The sequence below is a fragment of the Dicentrarchus labrax genome, unplaced genomic scaffold, assembly GCF_905237075.1.
Source record: "Dicentrarchus labrax unplaced genomic scaffold, dlabrax2021, whole genome shotgun sequence".
Taxonomy (NCBI): domain Eukaryota; kingdom Metazoa; phylum Chordata; class Actinopteri; family Moronidae; genus Dicentrarchus; species Dicentrarchus labrax.
The window spans coordinates 810,001-835,000 of NW_026136718.1; the positions used below are offsets into that span (position 1 = coordinate 810,001).

The 25,000-nt window shown below is 42.0% G+C and overlaps 1 protein-coding gene across 4 annotated transcripts in view; it reads right to left on the reverse strand.

The window, feature by feature from the left end:
- The window catches only part of patj (PATJ crumbs cell polarity complex component), a 104,282-nt gene that overhangs the window by 17,855 nt on the left and 61,427 nt on the right, over window positions 1-25,000 (reverse strand). For all 4 annotated transcript variants that reach the window (XM_051375587.1, XM_051375586.1, XM_051375585.1 and 1 more), the window contains 2 exons: window positions 8,769-8,965; window positions 6,307-6,398 (listed from right to left, as the gene is read on the reverse strand). In XM_051375587.1, the coding sequence (XP_051231547.1) occupies window positions 6,307-6,398; window positions 8,769-8,965 (289 nt within the window). The remainder of the gene's footprint in view (window positions 1-6,306; window positions 6,399-8,768; window positions 8,966-25,000) is intronic.

Consider the following 25,000-nt stretch of genomic DNA (forward strand, 5'->3'; position numbering starts at 1 on the left):
AGTGCTAAATTAGTGATGTAAATTAGCTTAATAATTAGGGCCCAAGCAGCGACCACTGCGAGGACCCTATTGAAACTGCTCCGATTATTATTTATTCCCCAATGATTTGCATTTTGTCCGTCCACAATATAATTCAGCAGTGGTGGTGGGTATCGTATATGGGCTCCACAGAGCCCCCTAAAGTGCAGCCCCTGAGGCATATTTTACTGACATGTATGAAAACTGGCAGGCACATGTATCATGTCTAAACGTACAAAAAAGCCTCTTGGACCCATACCCCAAACCCAACAGGAAGTCGATCATTTTGAATTTAGTGGTAATATACTATTTATTTTATTTGCACACGTATTCTAACAAACTCCTCAAAGAGAATTGATCGGATCAACTTCAAATTTGGTCTAAATGTACACAATGTAAATGTGTACTATTTGTGACTGTGTGTCAGTGGCTTGGCACCCAATTTCAACATTTCAGCATAAAACAGTAAGCTGTCATAACTTCAGTGTATTTTATCCAATCTCCACCAGTAGTGGAAACAGGAAGTGACATATTTCATGATTGTATGTACTACTACTAGCAGGTTGATCAGATCCTGCTAATATTTGGTCAGACGACCCTCAAGACATTGATGATGATATGTTATGCGTCATGGGTTATGGCAGTTTATGAGGGCTAAACATCCTCCCTTCAATGAAGCAGCCCTGGCGACACGTTTCACACAAACATTTGTAGGCACATGTGTCATGTCCAGACGTCCTGGACCCATACCCTAAACCCAAAAGGAAGTCGGCCATTTTGAGTTTAGTGGTCATGTCGGTGGTACCGATGCCTGCAGACCGCAAGGGCCTGTTCATTGCTTTAATTCTTTACTTCTTTTTGGTTTTAGAGGCGCTGCTGGTCAAATAAAGTCTCCTGTCCTGGAGCTGTGCAGAGGTCTGACTTCATATGTGGAGGTCTGATGTGACCATAGAGCTGACTGAAATAATCAGCTTTAATTAAATGATGAAAACTGACTGTTATGGACTATGTTTGTTTCATCTGAAGCTGTCAGTCTCTGTTTTTCTCCTCCTTCAGTACAACGATTATCTGAGTGGTTGTAAACCAATAAACATCCACTTCATCAGTATTATTCCACAGTAAATCAGAGGGACAGACATCACTATGGTCTGACCAGGCCTGTTTCCATGGTGATGGGCTCCCAGGCTCCCACCCTGTCGACATCCCATCGCTCACTGCTGCGGCGACCTTTATCCAGAGATAAATCATTCAGTAGCGGCCCGTGGACACGACTTTAACGAGATTTTGTCACCCTGCTGAACACGGCGAGAGCGGCAGCGTCCTCCTGCCCCGACACACCGACAGGATTCAATCAGAGCCGCCGGCAGGGGGAAAAAAAACCTTGACATTGTCATACCGGGAGGAAGTAATCTGCTGAACTCCAGCACTGACTGAACACAAGCTTCCCTGCAGAGGTCTGACGCAGAGAATCATGGGAACAACCACATCATTTCTGTTCAGATCTAATCAGACGACCGCCTGAACAACCCAAGTTACAAACGACTCCTCAGAGTTTAATAGTGATACAACTGTCACTGATCTGCTGCGTGTGCAGAACCTGGAGGCCAACTAAAGGTTAAAGAAGTGAATAAGTTCCTGAAAAAGAACATTAATCTCAACAAATCTACCTCGGTTAAAACATGCTGAAAAAAACCATAAACACTTAAAAAGAGTTCTGACACGTTTCTACCTGAATTCACCAAAACCATGATCCAGAGCCGCCCTGTGTCCTAGATCAGGGGTTCATTTGTCTGAAGAAAACTGAATGAAATTGATATTTTTAAAGTTTAAATGATCCTTTAAGATCTCAACTTTGAAGACCTGATCACAAGCTTATTATTATTCTCAGAGCCTTCACTGTCATATCAGGAAAATTCAACTCTGATCAATATTCACAGCAAACAACCTCAAAATTTGCCCAAATTGCTTGTTTTAAGAATAATTCTTGCACTTATTTCTTTCACTATTTGGGTTCATCAATTACAGTTTATCAGTTGTTCTGTACAATTGATAGTTGTTATGCATTGAATGTAATATGAAGAATATAAGAAAAGGTGTCCCCTCAAGGAAATAGTTGGGAATCAGTGCTCCAGATATAAGCCTACATTAAAACTATCATAAAGGCAGATACGTTTTTTTTTTTAAACGACGTATTGATTTTGCAAAACAAGTAAAATAGACGATAATACAGCGTATGCTTTAGGGCTGGGCTACCTTGTAATTGACAAGTCATTCTTAATGAGTCCGTCCAGCTCAATTGAATAAAAAAATTAACTAAAAATTTACAAAAAAACATAAAAAATGCAACAAAGGCGGATTAGACTGTCAAACTAGGCAGTGGTGATTCCATCGCTGTCAAACTCACAACAGCTGTTGGCATGTGACAAACTCAGCGTTCGTACCCGCCGGCGAAACATGACTCGATGCTGCCAGTTGAGATACTTTACATCTGATGTGTGTCAACTAACAGTTGATGATCATGCGGGAACGGGAAGTAATTTAGAGTTCTGTCACGAATAATGTAGAGGGGAAGAAGAAAAACAGTGACTGGAATATAAGTCTTGATTTGACAACAGTGAGACCTCAGTAACAGCTGTAATGACTTGTTGTGGTTGAGATTTATGTTGCATGTTGACGTGTGGGCGCCTTCATCCTGAGCACAGAAAACAGCCCATCAGTCAGAGTGACGGAGGTCTTTAGAGGACTGACTGACACTCTCATCCATCTCCATTTGTCAGACTGATGTTTAAATATTCAGCTTACAGAGGCTGCAGGCTTCATTACAGACACAATAACAACCTGATGATTTATCTGCTCCGAGAGGATCACCTAGCCTGGGAACCGATCTGAGATCATGATGCTACTTCTTGTTACGACTGTATCACGTCGAATGTCAGATTTTACTGCAGATAAGAAAACACTGTAAAAAAGTGTTTATTTTACAGGTTTCTTCTGTATTTTTTAAATACATTGAAATATAAATAAGAGTACAAAAATAAAAATCTGTGAAAAACTGTAAAAAATCATAAAATTACTACTATTTTCCACATAAAAAGACTTTGCACATTTGCAAATCTATATTTACTGTTTATTTGATATATTAAAGTTTCAACCGCACATACATTTCTAAAATGATGTACAATTAGTGACAACAGTAAAGAAAAGTTTTTATATGGATTTGTTTGTTAACTGACCGATATGTTGTATAATGATGGAAGTTGAATAAATGTTGTTTATCAGTGTATAAGCATTGGTAAACTGTCCAAATACAGTTTTTATCAGTGTAAACAGCAATAATTACTGTAATTTCACAGATAATGACTTTTATTACAGTTCTATAACTTTTAAAATTCGGATTAAAATAAGAAAAATAAATATGTAGATGTAAGCCTGATCATTTTTATTATAGCAGATTTCACCTGTATTTAGAGCTCATTGCATAGTTTTTACAGTGTAAATACCTTTAATTAAACATTAAAAAGATGTTAAATTAAAGATTATTATTACAGAAGATTACTGTATTTTTATGAGTCAGTTATTTTCTGTTATTTTACTGTATTTCTTTGGTGCTCCAGTTGCTGAAATATAACAGTATTTTTTTACAATTTTCTCTTATGAGACAAAATATCAGATTTTCCTGCAGTAAATAAAAACATGGATAAACCCTGCAGATAAAAGAAGGATAAACTCGAGTGTGATTATCCTTTCAGACTCGTGCCTGGCAGCAGAGTCCTGGTCGGCCTGCGGTTTAAATTCTGTCTGTCAGAGAGACTAACCCTGGCTGACGTGTGAGGCTTTGGTCTTAAAGAGACCTCGGTAAAATACACCACACCTGCTCGCTTCAAAGCCGCAAATCAATCCCTGCTGCAGAGAGCTCATCCTGCCGTAGAGGAGGAGTTTAATCTCCTATTGCAGAGATTCCCCCATCCTCAGCTCCTCTCTGGTCTCAAAGGACTCATCTTGAAAGTGAAGGACCGTCTCCTCCTGTTGGCTTTCATCAGGCTGCGTTTTAAACTGAGAGCTTTGAGACGGTTTGACGCTGAACACAGAGTTTTGTCACCACTGCCTTCAGATCAGGCAGCAGGTTTTAATTTGGACTTTGAAGTTTGAGGAAGGCTGTTGTCTGCAGCAGAGAGTCCCCGTCATGTTTTCTGAATCCGACGGGACTCAAGTTAAATGCTGTCAGGGCGGAGACGTCTGCGGAAATCAAATCATGTCGTACAGACGCTCCTGTGACACGAGACATTATCTGTTGTTCCAGTTGTTGGATCTTACTGAAGAATCCAGTCCACCCCCTACAGTTTCACTTATACACTGCTAAATATGGACAGCTGTACATTTGTTATGATTACACTACTGATGATCAAAAACTTGCTGATGAGTGACAGCTCATCGTACCAACAGTTGAGTTTCAAACTAAATATGGATCCAGGTTAGAGTGAGGGGCTAAAGTACAATTAAAATGTTCCAGGATAACATATTTCCAGGACATTTTAATCTGTTTCCATGACTGGAAAACTAGTCTCTAAATTTCTAGGTTTTTCAGCGAGAACCCTGCGTCACCAAGCTCTCTTTAGCCAACCACTAAAAGTCCGTCTCACATATACTCTTGTCCCGAGGATTCACTCTCCTTTTTTCTTCTTAGCTTCCTCCGTCAACCAACTACTACAAATTCTACCAGAAACGTCAATTTCAGGGTACACGAATTGCAAATTTAAAGCGTCTTCAGTGTGGCTGACGTGGTGTGCTTCCTGTGCTCTCAAAAGTTGAGATTTTTCCATCTTTGTGAGGCGTGGACACGCTAATAAATCTATTTTCCAGAGGGAAAACCAGAGAATATTTTCTCCATATCCAGTTTCTGATTCAGTTTCACCAAAATGACATGATACTGAAGATGATATTTTAAAGTAGAAAAGTTACATAATGATGCTGAGGCCTCATTTAAACTATCCAGATAAAATTCAGGTGAGGTTAACTTCACTTTAATTTACACACAATCTGTCTTGGTTTTCTCAGCTGAATGCAAATCAGAATTATTTCCAGTCCAGAAGAACTTTTAATAACAGGCAAGTAGCTTGACGTCTTCCTGGATCCACATTTTTATTACACACATAAAGACCGCTCAGCTGTAGCTGGTTTTTAATGATTTTCTGCCATCAGACAGCGGCCATGTTGGCTCTGAGCCGTCAGTTTCCTTCAGGAAGCTTCCAGCTGCTGGCAGGTTCTCCTCCTGGAAGGGGTGATTTTACCTGTTTGATTGCTTTCAGCTCTCTTTGACTTGTTCTATTCTCGTCTACAGCCCCTACTGCTGTGACCCAATTTCAGCATTACGATCAATACAGTTTCATTTTTATCAAATCCAGAGAATGAGTGAAAAACAAAGTCACGGAGGGAATAAAGAGAGAGTCGGAGGAGAGTCGGTGATGTAAACACACTTTTCCTCCATCAGCAGTGTGTAATAGGCTCTGAACTCTATTGTATTCAAAGAAAAGGAGCTTCTGACCCAATAAAAGTCAAATCAGCGGTGAAGAAAAAGCACAAATCTCCTCAGCTAGGCTTCCACAGGTCGGATCCGCTGGTAGCGGGTTGGGCTACATTGAAAGGAGCGTTTCTGTTTAAGAAACACTCCACGTTTTCCTGTCCCTGAACACATTGCTCCCTCCAGCCTCAACCTGCTTAGAGAAACACTCTCCGGATCCTTTATGTCCTCCTTTCTCAGACTGTCGTCATCATTACATCGTCTCAACAATGTTTCTCCTCACATTCATCATCAGTGTAATATCTTTACAAACACATCCTTGAAAGAAAATTCTGGTTCAAAACTGATATAACTTTGCACTTTTGAGTTTCCAGACTGCAAGAATAAAATGAAAGAATATGCTATATAGCTTCCCCAAAGTGATCACTGAAAGACTCACTTACTACCTCACGTGTCAGTAGATCTGCCATTCAGCATCAAAGGTGAGCAAACCTTGGAGATGCTAGCAGCTAACGGTTCTCGTTATTTTTTGCAGGCTAAAATTAGTAGAATTAGTTTGTTAAATAAGTTGAGAAACTGTATTATGGATGTTTTTATAGACAACAACTGTCAGATTATGCTGCAGTACGTTCCTCGCATGCAGTTTCTGTAGCCTACTACAGTTAACACAGCAGATAATCATGAAGAAGATGTGTTAAATATTTTATATTTTTAATTCACAAAGGAAGGAGTCACTTCCATCTGTTTCCCAGCATGCTTTGTGGTCCTACCTGAGCAGGATCAGTTTCACCTTGGACGCGGCGCTCTTAATGATGGCCGAGGCGTTCTGATGACTCCGCCCATAAAGGACCTGGTTGTTAATCTGAAGAACAGAGAGATATTGATATTTGAACTCATTTCCATAAAAACAAACAATAACAAATTTTTATTGATACATCAATAAATAAGGGAGAGTTAAATATGATCACATTAACATCTACAACAAAAGAAAAAAGAACGAAGAAAGGTTTTGGGGCAGCTCCACTGGCTGCAATAAAAACCAATACCATACAGTCTCAGTCTCTAGTTTCAGTCTTCTTCCATACAGCATGATGTTCATTTAGTAACTGATGGTCCCATTTAGAGTAAAACAGACCATAAAGCAGGGTATGCTTTAGGGCGGGGCTACCTTGTGATTGACAGCTCATTCTCAGTGAGTCCGTCCAACACACCAAACTCCAAACTAACCAGGACCTCAGAAATGACATTTTGGAGCATTAGGACAGTCTTTGGTCCCTATGAGGATTACCGGTCCCAACAAGGTCAGTGTGTATACGAGAAAACGTCCCCAAGAGGTAAAAAAAAACATGTAAATACACACAGGTTTTAATTAATTTATAAATTAAATAACCTAATTGAGACGGACATTAATTGAAAGGTCATTGAACTGTAAGATGGTAAATTAAGTAAAAAGCTACCACACCTGCAAATGTTAAATCAATGTCTCATCTACACCTACATACACACCTACACACACACACACACCTACACACACACACACACACACACACACACACACACACACACACACACACTGATAGAAAAGTAAAAGAGTTTCTATTTTCTTATTTTCTTCTCTCATCACATGATGTTCCATAATATTTGTATAATAGATGAACCTGATGTTACACACTCCTTTTTATTATATGGCCTTTTGAACTAATGCATCTGTATGTTTGTCTTATCAATGCAAATGGATGTGTGCGTGTGTGCGTGTGTGTGTAATCGTCCAGGCTTTCCTCGGCTCAACATCTATTTTTCATGCAGTCTGTGACACCGCTGTAATGAGGAGGAGGCGAGAGAGAGGATGTCAGTGTTTCTCTCTTTAATATTAATGTGAATCTCCCACACACACACACACACACACACACACACACACACACACACACACACAGGTTGTTGACTTTTTGCACATGATGTTGTTTGTCTCGTCCACGCTGCCCTACAGAGGCTAAAATAATAATATATATTCTCTAAGTAATCATAACCAATGATTTGACCTGTTACCCCAAAAATGTAGATAATAAGATTATACACTTGTGTTACCCAACTGTAAACCGTGACGTTACCCATCGGTTTTTGGAGAACCACTTTGAAGCCTCAACTCGTCTGTATCGGGAAACATTGGCGGCTCTCCTGCTCACACAGGATCTGGTATTCCAGATAAACAGTAAAATGTGTTTGTGAACAGATTTGAGGAGAGAAATAGTCAACAACAGAATCTGGATCCATATCTGATCAGCACTGTTTGACAGTTTGATCTGAGTTTGGTGCGTTGAGCTGGACGGACTCACTGAGAATGAGCTGTCAATCACAAGGTAGCCCCGCCCTAAAGCATACCCTGCTTTATGGTCTGTTTTACTCTAAATGGGACCATCAGTTACTAAATGAACATCATGCTGTATGGAAGAAGACTGAAACTAGAGACTGAGACCAGAAACTCATCAGGAAACTGTTTACTGAGCTCATAAATCAACTGAGAAGTCGACTCATTTCTCCATAACAGTGGTATCAGTGTGTTATTGCAGCCAGTGGAGCTCCCCCTGCTGGACATTACGTAAAATTCAGACACTTCACAGACCTGGAGGCTCCGTCTCTTAAATATACTGTGAAAGTATATTTGCATAAACATGAAATTACATATTATTAAATGTGTATTTATATATATCTTAATTATATACATTTTATATTTGTTTCATTCATTTAAGTGTTATTTTATGAGCTTTAATGTGTAATTCTTGCTGTATAGATAAGTAACATAGTGTGTAATGTAACACCTGACTATAGTTGTACTAACTGCTCCCTGTAACACCTAAAATAAATTAAAATACAAGCGAGAGAGAGAGAGAGAAGAGAAAAGAGTACAGCTGTTGTAAGACTACCTGTCCTTTATTAAAACTGTGTGAATGTGATGAGAAGATATTTCTTTACCTGCAAAGCGCAGAAAGACAAACACACATCTGAAACGTCGGATTATTTTTAGGACTTTATGTTCAAGAGTAATTCAGTGAGAATAGAAACCTCCACCGCCGTCATCAATATGCATCTCCAGACTACAACCGCTCTGACAGCTTTATGTGGCTGCGCAGCGGTCAGAGCTAAATGCTAACCAACAAAGCTTCAGGTGTACGAGAATATTAATCACCAGGATACAAGCAGGTGCAGCTTCAGCGTAAATGTGATCCAGTCTCACCTCCAGCAGCTCGTCTCCAACCCTGATGCGTCCGTCCCGAGCGGCTGGCCCTCCCGGATGGAGTCCCACCACGAAGATGCTGAGGCGGGAACGGTCCCTGTTTCCCGCCAGGCTGAGACCCAAACCCTGCCGCTCCTTCTCGAGCTCCACGCACAGCAGCTCCCCCCGAAGGTCTCCATAACGCTCACACCAACGCTCTGCAGGAGGAGGAAGAGGAGGGTTAACAGAGGCCTTCAGTATCGCTCTGACAGCTGTAATAATGGAGACGTTCTCAACAGTCCACCAACCTGATACCACCGTTTATTTATTACCCTTTCTGTAGCAACACAGAGAGGACTGTGGAAGATTACAGCTAACCAGTTGGAAAACATGACTTAAAGGAGAGCGATGGTGACTTTTACAGTAATGGACAAAACCAAGTTACGATGATGTAAGTACGTTTCCAGGAGGGAGCTGCAGGTCTGTGCTCACAAAGTAATCGTTAAAATCATGAAGGTTTAGATTCATAATAATATAAAAGAGTCATGGAGCAGATTTTTATCAGAAAGTAAACTTCAGGAAGAAGCTGAAGTCCATTTTGAAATGACAAATGTGTTTAAGCAAAGGAGAAATGTGCCTTAAAAGCCCGACTGAATGGAGACATCGTTATACTGTCAGTCACACAGCGACTCCATAATCACACAGCCATCATTAATGTGGGACTCTTTCTCTACCCTCCATTAAGGAGAGGCGGAGGACAGAAAAAGATCAAAGAAAAGACAGGAAACACAAACAGAGAACGAGACATGGACCTCTTCTCTTGTAACAGCACTGCTGCATAATAACTACGGTGGCTGAGAGGTATCAGCAAACAGCAAAAACCACAACAGTCACATCGAGGTTCACATCCAAACACGGATCACTGTTGTTTCCTGTTAACTCTGATTACTGTTGCTGTGCGATTGTGACAAATTATGTAATTTAATATATATGATATATTTAATATTAATGCACTCTGCCATTTAATGCTAGGCTAGGATGAAGCTAGCTGTGCTGTAGCATTGCATCTTTCAGCTAACGTCCACTGATCAGGTTTAGTTGTTGGGAGCTGATGGAGCGTTGGTGCTGTGGAATATTTGAATGTAAAGTAAAATAACTTTACATCTAACCAGAAAGAAACAGTAATCAGAGTCTGCTAGCGAACAACGTTCTCTTCCACAGTAGCATTAATAGCTGTTTGCTCTCAGTTCTCACTTTTCTTCTGTTTGTGGACGTTGTTACCTGTAGACAACCGAGGGAATAATATGTTTTGTATCTGAATGTTGCAGAATTTTTGAAAAAGAAAGTAAATAAAAACTCTAAATGAAAATTATATACATTTAAATAATTAAAGCAAATAATTAAATATTCAGCTGACTGGTCGTCAAGGAAAATCTTTAGTCGGGGACAGCACTACAAATTTTATAACTTTTTTTGTGGATACAAAACAAGGCAGAACCTCTTCTTATAATTCTGAACATTTTTAGGAACTAACTTTAATTTTGCCAGATTTTAGCCCCCCTGCTCAGCACCAGTGAGGAGAGAGGAAGAGGAGGAGGATTTATGGAGGGAATAATCGGATATTAGAGAGTAAAGAGAGAGAGGACGAATAAATGAGAGAAGGATGAGACGTGGCGGGAGGAGGCGTATTAAATTAAATTTGGTGTCAGACAAAATGCTGCTCAACAGTCCGTGAAACAAACAACAAACAGAAACGTGAGTGAAATATAAAACTGGGATTAAAAACAGGATCCTGTCTGACGGAGGATTAGAGACACGCGGCGGCCGTCTGAGTGAAAAACTAAACGTTTGAGAGCTCACGTGGTTCCTGACCTTTAACTGAAATAAAACCTGAAGACGAGGCGACGTTCCTTTGAGAACCGCTGCTGCTGCTCTGGAGATACGAGGAGTTCTGTGTGTTTAGTAACTGACAGCTGTGATTTGAACATCTGCAGTAATATACTGATTTAAAGTCGCCGCAGTTATCCGAACAGGACGCAGATGAACTGGTTCAGTGGGTGAATCCCCTCAAACTGAACCTCAACAGCGTCAGTTACAGAATATACTGACATATTCTGGATTTAACAGGTCATATGAAGAGATATACGCTGATATTTAGATACTTATATTAACAGGCTGTTACTGTAACATCAGTCCAGTGATTATTCTACTTGTTGAGTACACCAAAGTTTGTTAGAAATGTACAGTATGGATCTCCAGCGTATGTTGGATAATTAGCATAATTAGCATTAATAATCAGTTATATAGACAATATTTCAACAACTGATTGGTTGATTATACAAATTACAATATAGGGCATTTATATTTTTAATACATAACTGTAAAGACACAGGTTTGAAGAAATATTACGTCCGAACATTCGCATTGATGAACATTGAGCTTTCTTGATTTTAAAACGCAGGTCCAAGGTATATTTATATTAATCATATAAATAACCTCAAATAAACCACTGAGAGTTGAAATATGGTCAGTTACCGTTTAAACATCCATTTTATATTTCCAAATGCCAGAAATGTGGATTCAGCATCGTCAACAACCTCCAAAACCAACTCCTATATTGTCCAAATCAGCTGCTGAAATATTGTCCATATAGCTGATTCTTAATGCTAATTATGCTAATTGAGCAACACATGCAAGGTAGCATCCGTCAGTTTCTAAATGCTGAAGACCCAAACTGAACATTTCTCACAGGAAACATTTCTGGGAAATTGACTAAAAGATGATTTCCGAGAGAGGCTGAGAGGAGGAGGAGGAGGAAGAGGAGGAGGAGATGAGATGTCATGCGTGGTGAGAGGATGAAGATACAGAGAGAACGAGATAATGATGACAAATGTAAAGAGAGCGATGGAGTGAGAAACGGAGGAGAGCGAAGGAGTGAGATTGATGGAGGATGAAGAGAGAGGGAGGTGGCGGTGTGAAGGAGGTCCAGGTGTTTAATTCCCTCGCTGTGGAATGAGGAAGAGGAGCGACGAGGAGGACGAAGGCACAGACAGATGTTGGTTCATCAGTGGTGTGTTTTCAGTTTCAGATCGTCCAAGAGTGACATTTGTGTCTTTTAAAATTCAAATTTAGCTGAAATTATAGTTTTCTGGCCACAAAAGAAACACGACACTGATGTATGAAGTTAATATTTTATATTAAATTTAGTTTTAAGCCTTTAGACAGAAGAATATTTCACTTGAGCCTTTTAACTCCAAAATGCCAGATACCTTAACCCAAAGATTAAAAGTCCCACCAATCAGTTTATTATCGTTAATCAGCCACGAATATTAACACTGTTCATTCCCAGCAAACTGACTCTGAGTTCCCAAGATGCACTCTGTCTGGACCAATCCAACAGCATCCAATCAGGAGAGGAGGACAGGACCTCAGCGTGTGACAGCAGAGACATAAACTTTAATTAAAGTCTGAGAGAATGAGCTGAGGGCAGGAACTCATTAACAAAGAAACAGGAAAGAGAAAAGTTTAACAGAGAGGACGGAAACGTGTGTGTGTGTCTGTGTGTGTGTGTGTGTGTGTGTGTGTGTGTCGGGTAACGAAATCATCCATCAGTGTCATGAAAACACAAACACCAATCAATCAAACTGAACAGACGTGTCTCCAGTTGAACAGGAAGTTGGTGTACAGTCTAATATTTAACAAACTGCTGACTCATGAATCACTTTTATGGTTAAATTTAATTATAATACAAAAAACTTGTGACGAACTCGTGTGCGTACGTTTCACAGAGGAACCGAAATCACACCGATGAGCGCTTTGACTCAGCTACGAGAGCCAACGATACGCTACGAGCCTCGTAGAATATTATAGTATATATATATATATTATAATATTTTCACTTTGACAGGATAAAGCTGGTATTATTTTGCCTTTTTTTATTATCAACAAGTCCTCAAAAGAGACTAAAACTAAGAATAAATGTCTTATCATCTGCTGGCAGAGCTGATATTCCCCTGTGCTGCAGAGCCAAAATCTATTAAAAACACATGAAAAAGACGTTCTGTTGCACCGAGTCTCTAATGGAAAACCTGCGTGGGGGGGGATATCTGACAACAGATTCAGTTTTAACTGTCAATGAAACTCTTTATGCAGATTCCCCGAATGCTTCTATCGGAGGTTGTTTCAGGTTTCTGTACATAAACACTCTCAGTCTCTTCCCTGGAGGTCTGATCAGCAACAGGGGGTCACACACTACAAGATCTTTCACAAGATCAATAACAACATTAATAACAAGCACATCATGTTTAATTAGGAAAGGAGTTTAAAACTTGCACACAAAGAGCAACCATTAGCAGCACACTGCTGTTAGAATGATCCTGATCAGCCAGTGTCAGTAATCAATACTCACATTATTAAAGCATCAATCAAACTAATACCATCAGACAACCTGATCAGCCTTCAGCAGTTAGCTAGTGTTTCTGTAGTGGAGACTAAACGTTAACAATGATCCATATCAGCAGTTTGAATCCAACTAAAAGCTCCCTGCACCAAACTCCCTTTAAGAAATATCACATTTTAACAATTCCTAACGTGTTCGTAACAACACGTAACTCTAGAAACACGAGCTAAAGGCCGTCATATGTCCACAGTCTGACTGTCAATACAGGATCAATATCATCCATACAGATACAGTGTATACTGATCAATAATCCATGCAGATACACTGTATACTGATCAACATCATCCATACAGATACAGTGTGTACTGATCAATAATCCATACAGATACAGTGTATTCTGATCAATAATCCATACAGATACAGTGTGTACTGATCAATATAATGCTGCTTTGCTCTCACTGGCTGTAGCTCCTGATATTTAACCTGAAGTCTTTCTGGTTTTGACGATCTGTCGATGAGCTGATGGATCGCGTCTTTGAACATTTCACACAATGTGAACAGCAGCACTCGACTCTGCACGCGTCGACCCGACCTCAACCAGGCTGTTTTCAAACCCGCCTCCTCGTTCTTGCTCTTTGGCCTAAATGTGATAAATGTGAAGAGCTCTCAGCAGTAACGTGACTAATCACGCTGTTTCCGTTAGCAACGGCTGTGGCTAATAAAGAAACACTTGTAATAACCACCGATGCTAACAGGCAGTACGTCTTTATACCGTTACAGTCCACAGCTCTTTCAGGTTTAATCTCCTGGGACAACAACCTGCTGCAGTGACATCTAGTAAGCATATATCTGTAAGCTACAGTCCAATGCAGCATTAACATCCAGTATCAGGAAGTAAACAACACTGCTGTGGCTCCGTGGTCACAGACACAACGACAACGCAATACAGAAATAACAGAAGTCACAATATTGTGTTTCCTCCTCCTCTAAACCAGGAGCTCCCAACCTCATTACTCCCCGAGGGAAATGACTGCAAAGTCTGTGACACATTATATTTAATATCAAATTCAATGCAACAGTACAGGATTCATTCCTAACTTCATATATAATCACAGACAGGATTCTGTTTTTAGTAAGTCTTTACACACACACACAGAGACACACACACACACACACACACACACACACACACACACACACACACACACACACACACACACACACACACACACACACACGAGTGGAGGACAGGTCTCATACATCAAAACATCTGGTCTCAGTGCCTCCAGAGCCTGTTTCTAGTTCATCAGATCCAAATAATTACAGGAGAAATAACTGCAGAGTACATGAATATGAATATAACACACACACACACACACACACACACACACACACACACACACACACACACACACACACACACACACACACACACACACACACACACACACACACACACACACCTCCTGCAGTGTGTTTGACAGCTGTGTGGTTTGTCTGTCACACACTGATGAACTCTGTCATTCTGGAAAACCCTGCAGGGGGTTAACTGCCTGACACACATACACAATGTGACACACACACACACACACACACACACACACACACACACACACACACACACACACACACACACTCCCTCTGCTCTGCCATTAGCCATGAAATTTGAATATATGTGTGTTTTAGTGTGTGTTCATGTGCTCCCAGCAAGGTGACTTGTCACAGTAAATAGTCACAGACACACACACACACACCCCACACCACACACACACACACACACACACACACACACACACACACACACACCTGCTGTATTTGGCTGTGCACACTCTCATTGTGAATACAGCAGCACTGTGTGTGTGTGTGTGTGTGTGTGTGTCTGTGTGTGTGTCTCTGTGTGTGTGTGTCTCTGTGTGTGTGTCTCTGGTGTGTGTGTGTGTGTGTGTTCTGTGTGTGTGTGTCGTGTGTGTGTGTTGTGTGTGTGTGTGTGTGTGTGTGTGTGTGTGTGTGTGTCTGTGTGTGTGTGTCTGTGTGTGTGTGTGTGTGTAGCTTCCAGTCTGTTCTCCCTGGTCGACCTACAGCTGCTGTTTGACTGACAGATGAGATTTTGAGCGGCTGTTTGCTAATAATCAGAAATATTAAAGTCTCCATCAAACAGGAAGTAGAATGTTTGTGTTTCCTGTAGAGAGGGACCTGTCCAACAGCAGCTAGCGCTATGAGCTAAGGTCAGCGCCGACCTTGCAGTGAACACAGCCGGACCCGGGACCGAACACAATCTCACCGACAGTGAATCCAGTACCGAGGTGGTGTTAGCAGTTAGCTACTGATCAATGTGTCCATCAGAAACTCTGTAACTGACCTCGGAGCTGTAACGTTATTCCCTGTCTGTCTCTGAGGCTGTGTTCGATCCCGGTCCGGCTGCTGAGCCCGGGTCAGTTAGAAAGTGGAGCTTTAGTTCAGGAATCAGTTACAGAAAACCTTTTTGTTGATGGTTGGGTCAGATGGAGTATCGCTGACGTAAAGACAGACGTGATTAACACTTAAACATTTTGACTTCACGAGGACTTTAAATTACAGCCTAAATGAACAGACAGGAGTTAAACTGAGGAGTTAAACTGTGAGGAGTTAAACAGTGAGGAGTTAAACTGTGAGGAGTTAAACAGTGAGGAGTTAAACTGTGAGGAGTTAAACTGTGAGGAGTTAAACTGAGGAGTTAAACAGTGAGGAGTTAAACAGTGAGGAGTTAAACTGTGAGGAGTTAAACAGTGAGGAGTTAAACAGTGAGGAGTTAAACTGTGAGGAGTTAAACTGTGAGGAGTTAAACAGTGAGGAGTTAAACAGTGAGGAGTTAAACTGTGAGGAGTTAAACTGTGAGGAGTTACACTGTGAGGAGTTAAACTGTGAGGAGTTAAACAGTGAGGAGTTAAACTGTGAGGAGTTAAACTGTGAGGAGTTAAACTGAGGAGTTAAACTGTGAGGAGTTAAACTGTGAGGAGTTCAACTGTGAGGAGTTCAACTGTGAGGAGTTAAACTGTGAGGAGTTAAACTGTGAGGAGTTAAATTGTGAGGAGTTAAACAGTGAGGAGTTAAACTGTGAGGAGTTAAACAGTGAGGAGTTAAACTGTGAGGAGTTAAATTGTGAGGAGTTAAACAGTGAGGAGTTAAATTGTGAGGAGTTAAACAGTGAGGAGTTAAACAGTGAGGAGTTAAACAGTGAGGAGTTAAACAGTGAGGAGTTAAACTGTGAGGAGTTAAACTGTGAGGAGTTAAACAGTGAGGAGTTAAACTGTGAGGAGTTAAACAGTGAGGAGTTAAACAGTGAGGAGTTAAACTGTGAGGAGTTAAACAGTGAGGAGTTAAACTGTGAGGAGTTAAACAGTGAGGAGTTAAACTGTGAGGAGTTAAACAGTGAGGAGTTAAACTGTGAGGAGTTAAACAGTGAGGAGTTACACTGTGAGGAGTTAAACTGAGGAGTTAAACTGAGGAGTTACACAGTGAGGAGTTAAACGTGAGGAGTTAAACTGAGGAGTTACACAGTGAGGAGTTAAACTGAGGAGTTACACTGTGAGGAGTTAAACTGTGAGGAGTATCTGACACTGAGACCTGGTTCTGAGGTTTAAAGATGACGAGGATTACAGGAAGCATCTTCACCAGTACAGCGGTGCAAACACGTGTTTGTGTCTCTGCACGAGGAACAAGGTGACAGCAAGGTGAGACATGTTTATCACACACACACACACACACACCACACACACACACACACACACACACACACACACACACACACACACACACACACACACACACAGGTCAACAGCAGTCAGACTCTGCTGTTATTTCACTTCTTCCATTTTTGGGGTTTTTCTATTTTTGATCCTCTGAATTTTAGAGGATTTTATTTTTAGCCAGCTGAGCGACGTCTCGATGGAGGATGATGTTAGCCGGTCCTTCACGCTGTTCCAGACGGAAATATCTCAACAACTGTCGGATTGTGAGGAAATGTGCTTCAGATATTTCTGTTCCCCTCAGGATGAACGATAATTAACTTTATTGATCCAAAACCATCATCTGTTAAACATTGTCCAACACCTTTTTAATATATGGTTTATGAGCTAATGCCAGCAGAGCTACTGACAGTCCCATCAGCTGCACTTTGTGTTTGCTGTTATGAGCTAATGTTAGCATGCTAACACACTAACATGTTAGCATGCTGATGTTAGCATTTAGCTCAAATTCCCAGATTCTTCCTCGGGGACAGAAGAGAAGGTAAATCAGTGTGAATCATTTAAAGGACCAGTTAGTGACCTCTAGTGGTGATGTTGTGCAATGTTTGAATACAGAAACAGTTTAAGACAACAATAAATAAAGTAGCAGTACAAAGCTAACGCAACAGGACGCTGACTGCAGTTCACTGAACGGCCACTGGTGGCGCTGTACACTACAGTTTAATGACTTTACGTTTTAATCCAAACCGCATCGTTCAATAAACCTCACTGAGACGTTTTTGTACCGTTGGTCCTTTAATATGTCACCCAGCACTAGATGGTGACGTCTCAGGGAACTGGTACTTATTACTTATACTGGTACTTATTACTTATACTGGTACTTATTACTTATACTGGTACTTATACTGGTACTTATTCTGGTACTTATTACTTATACTGGTACTTATACTGGTAATAAACCAGTGCTGCTGCTGCTGCTTATGTGTATACTGGTAAGACTGCAGCTGCTGCAGTTTCTGTGCACACAGACTCTGCTGCCTTCAGTCTGTTGTTGCTAACTGGACCAATACAGGCAGTAGGTAGTAGATTAATGCCACCTCCTCTGGGAATGTGTGTGTGTGTGTGTGTGTGTGTGTGTGTGTGTGTGTGTGTGTGTGTGTGTGTGTGTGTGTGTGTGTGTGCATGCGTGTGTGTGTGCAGCAGCAGGCTGAGCTACTGTTGCATTGCAGTGACCTCCACGAGCTACTGCAGCACTGCTCCACACACACTGACAGAGGACAACACAGTCTGTCTTTCTTTCCAACGCGTAGACCGAGGATTGGATCTTTACTCTCAAACCAACTCTGATGTTTCCTGCAGAGATCACTGACTCAGTTCCTGCTCTCACACTGTAGAAACAATACATATAAATGCACAGCTCAATCAGTGTAACATCAGTAAATGACGGCTGCAGGAGAAGATCAGCAGCAGTCTGAGGCAGAGCGGGAACAGCTTCATTACAAACCTTTATTTAGTCCCATGTAGTAAAGGCTTTTAAAGAAACCTTCTCTTCTTGCTCTACCTCACTTCACAACATTTCATTTCTGTCTAAATTGCAGCTGGACTCCAGAAACACACACACACACACACACACACACACACACACACACACACACACACACCAAAACTCCTGCAGCGCGTCGCATTTTAAGTAGCACAGAGTCAGTTTCAGACGGTTTGTGCTGCAGTTGTTTTATTTCCAGCAGCTTTTCCGCTCGAGTTCAGGCTTCAGTTCAGGATCCCATCACACACACACACACACACACACACACACACACACACACACACACACACACACACACACACACACACACACACACACACACACACACACACACACACACAGGTAAACCCTGTTTCTGTCCTATTTCACCCTCCAGCAGACATTACTTTCACTGCCAGTTACATTAGCCGCACAAACACTCTCAGTCTGTGTGTGTGTCAGATTTAATCCCAGCAGTAAATATTCAATCAGAAGCAGCCTGCCTGCCTGTCTGTCTGTCTGTCTGTCTGTCTGTCTGTCTGTCTGTCTGTTTTCTCAGCTGTCTGAATCTGGAAGTGAAGCTTTCACTATTTTAAGATTTCAAGAGGAGGTGACAGCTACGACATACAACAAAGATCAGGGGACGACGCAGTTACAGTATTTAACTGATTGATTGATTATTGCAACAGCATCCTGTACGGCACACCATCCAAAACCTTAAATAAACTCCAGTACATCCAGAACTCTGCTGCTCGTCTGCTCACCCACACCCGCACCCGTGACCACATCACCCCTGTCCTCCAGAACCTCCACTGGCTCCCGGTCCCTCAACGTATTCAGTTCAAAATCCTCCTCCTCACACACAAAGCCCTCCATAACCAGGCTCCTTCCTACCTCACTGACCTGCTGCATCGCCACAATCCATCCCGCAGCCTCCGCTCATCTGAAGCAAACCTCCTGACTCCTCCACCCCGGACCAAGCACCGAACCTGGGGCGACAGAGCGTTCTCTGTAGCTGCCCCCTCCCTCTGGAACTCTCTCCCCAAACCCATCCGTGACTGTACCGACCCTCCAGCGTTCACATCAATGACAAAAACCTTTTTAAAATTGCTTTTAATGTTTAGCTTAGATTGATGTGTTTTTACTGTTTGATGTTGTTTTGCTGTTTGTATGTAAAGTGTCTTTGAGTATTTAGAAAAGCTCTTACAAATAAAAGTAAGTGTTCGTCAGTTCTCCTTTTTTCACAGAGAGACTGTTGCATTATGGGTTATTTGTAAGTTGCTAAGCTAGTGAGATTCTTTCATGGATGTGTAACTCTGTGTTGGACTCTGTGTTGGACTCTGTGTTGTGGACTCTGTGTTGTGGACTCTGTGTTGGACTCTGTTGCTGTGTTGGACTCTGTGTTGGACTCTGTGTTGGACTCTGTGTTGGACTCTGTGTTGTGGACTCTTGTTGGACTCTGTGTTGTGGACTCTGTTTGGTTGTTGTGGACTCTGTGTTTGGACTCTGTGTTGTGGACTCTGTGTTGTGGACTCTGTGTTGGTTTTGGACTCTGTGTTGTGGACTCTGTGTTGGACTCTGTGTTGTGGACTCTGTGTTGGACTCTGTGTTGTGGACTCTGTGTTGGACTCTGTGTTGTGGACTCTGTGTTGTGGACTCTGTGTTGGACTCTGTGTTGCCCACTGTTGGCACTCGGGAGCATAAAGGTCACAACCTTTGACCCTCATCCTACATAGAGACACATAGAGATCAGTCCACAGACAGCAGAGGGACAAAGCTACACTACAACCTGTTCACTCTCTGCTCACACACACTGATACACACACACTGACACACACACACTGACACACACTCACACACACTGATACACACACACTGACACACACACACTGATTATCCAGATAAAACCAGAATCTACATATGACACAACAAAGGACAGCAGACCTGGAATATCAGCAGAGAACAGATGAAATGTGTACAGTACCATGGCAGATGATTGGGACACCCAGGTGTTTCACAGGTGCTTCAAAAACCTCATCTCACTCCAATCCAGCCAATAACTTTCACAGCGTGTACTTTATAGACCCTTTTCACAGCAGACATTTTGATCTGTCATAGCAGGAAAAGCACAGGCGATACAAATCTTTCCATCAAGTAAACCAGCACCGAGACCCTGGATCACCTCTCCTGAACAGGACGCAGTCGATATTTATGATATCAATTACACATGTTATTTTCCCCGCTATGACAAGCCAAAATGTCTGCTGTGAAAAAGGTCGATAAAGTACTCGCTGTGACAATGATTGGCTGGATTGGAGTGATGTGAGACATTTGAAATTGATTCAGATTGCAGCTGTGAGAGCAGCAGAGATGCTATTAACTAACAGGAAGCTCTGACAGAGACAGCTAATAGTAGGATATCTTTTCAATGAACACCTGAGTCAGCGCTGCTCACTGAGTGAACGCAGGGAAACTGGACCATTAACCATTATATACTGTTTATGGTTCCCAAAGGTCAAGAAATAACTTCCATACTAAAACAACACCCTTTTTGATTAAGTCCACTAATCACAAGGTTGTTGGTTCGATCCCTGGCTCTTCGATACATGTTGAAGTGTCCTTGAACAAAATACTGAACCCCAGAATTTCTCCCGATGCTGCGTCATCAGTGTGTGAATGTGTGTGAAAGGGTGAATGTGTCTGTAGTGTAAAAGCACTTTGAGTGGTCAGAAGACTAGAAAGGCGCTCTACAAGTACAGCTCCATTTACCATTTCAAGTTGGCTAATGTTAGCAAAATGCTAGTTAACTAGCTAACAAAGTGAATTTCCCCAGTGTGGGATCAATAAAGTCTATCCTCTTCTTTACTAACATTAGCTTTAACATGTAACTAGCAAGCTAACAATTGATGTAGATAAGCTAGCTGTTGTTTTGTTGTAAAACTTATTAAATACAAACATCATCCAAACAGAGGCAGGTCTCTTTTACTGGCCTGGTGTGGCTACATGTTTGGAACATAAGTTATCTGGATGTATAAAACCTCTAAAAGCCCACCAGGTTGCCCGCTTGAGGAAGGTACTCTTAAACACTCTCTCTACACACTCACACACACACACACACACACACACACACACACACACACACACACACACACACACAGTATTCTGTACTTTACACTGATTACGTCTGTTTTTACCTGCTCCTACCTTCATTCAGCAAACAGAGGAATACTTCACTTTGAACTACTGAGAGACATCGACACAGACAGATGAACAACGTCCGTGTGTGTGTGTGTTGGTATATGTCTACATGGAGGAAGGTGCAGCGTCACCTGGGGAGCCCGCCAAGTCAATCTGCGCTAGTCATCACCAGCTACACCGAAAACACCTTGAGCTGCACAGTTGAATGAATCATGACATGCTGTTTGCTGTCTCACTGCACACACACACACACACACACACACACACACTGCAGCATAACCCTGATGGGTAGAAGTCTGTACCCACCTGTTTCTGTCTGTCTGTGTGTGTGTAGTGAGACAGACATGCAGACAGGTTAAAGGTGACCTCTACCTGGACTCATTGACAGGAACATGGTGGAAACACACAGAAGGAGTGAGAGAGAGCGTACTAACCCGGCGGCAACATCGTCCATACTTCAGTCTTCACACACAGCGAGATAAATCCACATGTATCGCTGAGCGCGAGAGAGAGAGAGAGAGAGAGAGAGAGAGAGAGAGAGAGAGAGAGAGAGAGAGAGTGTGTGTGTGTGTGTCGTCTCAGCTGTAACGCTCCAGAAAACGAGATGTGTGAAGCAGAAAGCGACCAGCAGCTCTGTTATACACTCCAACCTCGATTACTCTATCGCCCTGACTCTCCCCTCTCTCTCTCTCTCCTCCCAGTCATCTTTGCCTCTCTCTCTCTCTCTCTCATCATCTCTCTCTTCACCCTCCTCCTGCTGCTCAACCATCCCTCTCTCTCTCGCTGTGTTCCTCTCTCTCCCTCCCATCCATCTTTTTCACTCTATCCAAATCTATTTTTCCTCCTCCTGTTAAACACACACAGACATAGACAGGAATGGAAACTTACAGATTCACAACAGCCTTGTGAAGACGAATAAATCCACAAACACAATGCTTCGCTTTACTTAAAGGACGATTCTGGTTCGTCACAACATTAACATCTGAGTGACAACTCTAAAAAGAGGTCTGATGGGTCAAGAAAAAGGACCTGAGACCTCTGGATCTTCTTCAGAAACCTTCAATGTCTTCAGTTATTTCTGAAACCTCCTTCAGGACAACCTAGAGCCTCTTCAAGGATTACTGTGATCTCGTCCAAGACTTCATAAAGACCCCAAGAAAATCCTCACATTTCCTTGAAACCTTCTCAAGGATTCATGAAAGACCATGGTCCCCTCTTTTGGAACAACTGCATTGAAGAACTGCATATTCAGACCACTCAACATGTCAAGAATGACTGCAACCTCTTTAAAAACACTATATTACCTCCTTAAAACGTTTAGTATGTCTTTAAAACCACCTCATGAATAACAGGGAGACCCCTCCTGAGAGCTCTGGGTCTCCCTCAAAAATCTAAAGACCCCAAGAAAATCCTCCAATGTCCAGGGAACCTTCTCAAGGACTCCTGGTAGACCTTGAATCCCCTCTTTTGGACCAACTGCATTGAGGATTTGCATATTCAGACCACTCATTGTTCTCCAGGATGCTGCAACCTTTTCCAACACCTACATTTTTGCTCCTAAAACTTTTAATATGTCCTTGGAACCACCTCATGAATAACAGGGGGACCTCTCCTGAGACCTCTGGCTCTTCCTCAAAAACCTCCAACATCTTTAGTTATCTCTGAAACCACCCTCAGGACAACCTAGAACCTCTTTAAGAATTACTGTGACCTCGTCCAAGGCTTCCACATCCTCCTCACAGCCCCCTTCAACCTTTTCAAGAATGATTGAACCTGTTAACCTCCAAGAACCTCCTGGAATTCCCTGGAACCCTTGGAAGACCTTGGTCCCCACTTCAGGAACAATTGCACGGAAGAGTTGCATATTCAGACCCCTCGATAGTCAACCTTCTCAAGGATGCCTGCAACCTCCATTTCCCCCCTTCAATCTTTAAAGTATGTCCTTTGAACCCAGTCAAAAATAACATGCGACTCCTCCTGGGACCTCTGTATCTTCCTCAAGGTCTTAAGTTATCTCTGAAACCTCCTTCAGGTCAACCTAGATCCTTCTCAAGGATGCCTGCAACCTCTATTTCCCCCTTCAACCTTTTAGTATGTCCTTAGAACCACATCATGAATAACAGAGGGGCCCTCCAGAAACCTCTGGATCTTCCTCAAATACCTTCAACATCTTCAGTTATTTCTGAAACCTCCTTCAGGACAACCAAGAACCTCTTTTACCATGATCACATCCATGACCTCCGCATCCTCAAGAATGATTGGAGCATATTCAACCTCCATAAAGACCCTCCTGGTATTTCCCCTGGAGCTCCTGAAGAACCCAGGGTCTCTGCTTTAAAAACCATTTGCTTTGAAGATTTGCATATTCAGCACACATAAGCTATAAATGATCCACTCAATAAAGACGTGATGACTGTGTTTGTGTGTGTTGCAGCAATCAGAGAGGAGGGGTGGAGGAGACGAGGACAGGAAACAGAGAGAATAATCTGCATCAACACACACACACACACACACACACACACACACACTGACATGCATTTATTCAGAGCAGTGTGTTGTGTTCTCACAGTCTACAGGGAGCTGATGCAGGCAGCCAACTGTTCTGTTATGATAGCTTATTGATCCAACACACACACACAAGACACAAAAACAGATATGCATATACAGGCAAAAACCCCTCAAGCTAGAGTTAGAGTGCACACGCACGCACGCACACACACACACAGGTTCAGACTGCCTCTCATCACCATTCAGACCAGACTCCCCTCTGCCTCGACATGACTCACAAACCAAATCAGACCATCACAGCGTCTGAGAGGAGCGAGCAGCCTCAATTAAGACCATTTACACACACACACACACACACACACACACACACACACACACACACACACACACACACACACACACACACACACACACAGAGAGCTCTTTGAATAATCTCTTGTTGTTTGGGGCAGAGGGCCTGGTGGAAGCTGGTCTATGTTGAACCGGTTTCCAGCAGCAGTGGGTAGAGAGTGACTTCATTTAAACCGCTGAAATCTGTCCAGTCAGACCAGTTCACAGCATCTGAACCGCCTTGTTTAATCTGGAGGAGCTGCGGCAGTCGGTCCGGCATTGTGAGGACTTTGGCCATTCAAAATAAATCGGAATAGCGAACGAGTCACATTGGACTGAAAACTGAACTGAAAATACAAAACAAAGGTCACACGAGCATTTTCTGACCTGCCAACTACCTAGTTAAAGGTTTTATATATGAGATTAAAACATTATTATATCTAACTAGCTAGATATAATAATAATAATAATAATCAAGCTCACATCTATTCTCTATATACAGACACAGAGTCACATGGTGTCTCTCTCCCTCTGCCTGTGTTGTATCGCAGCCTCTCTGTGGTTTGTTTCC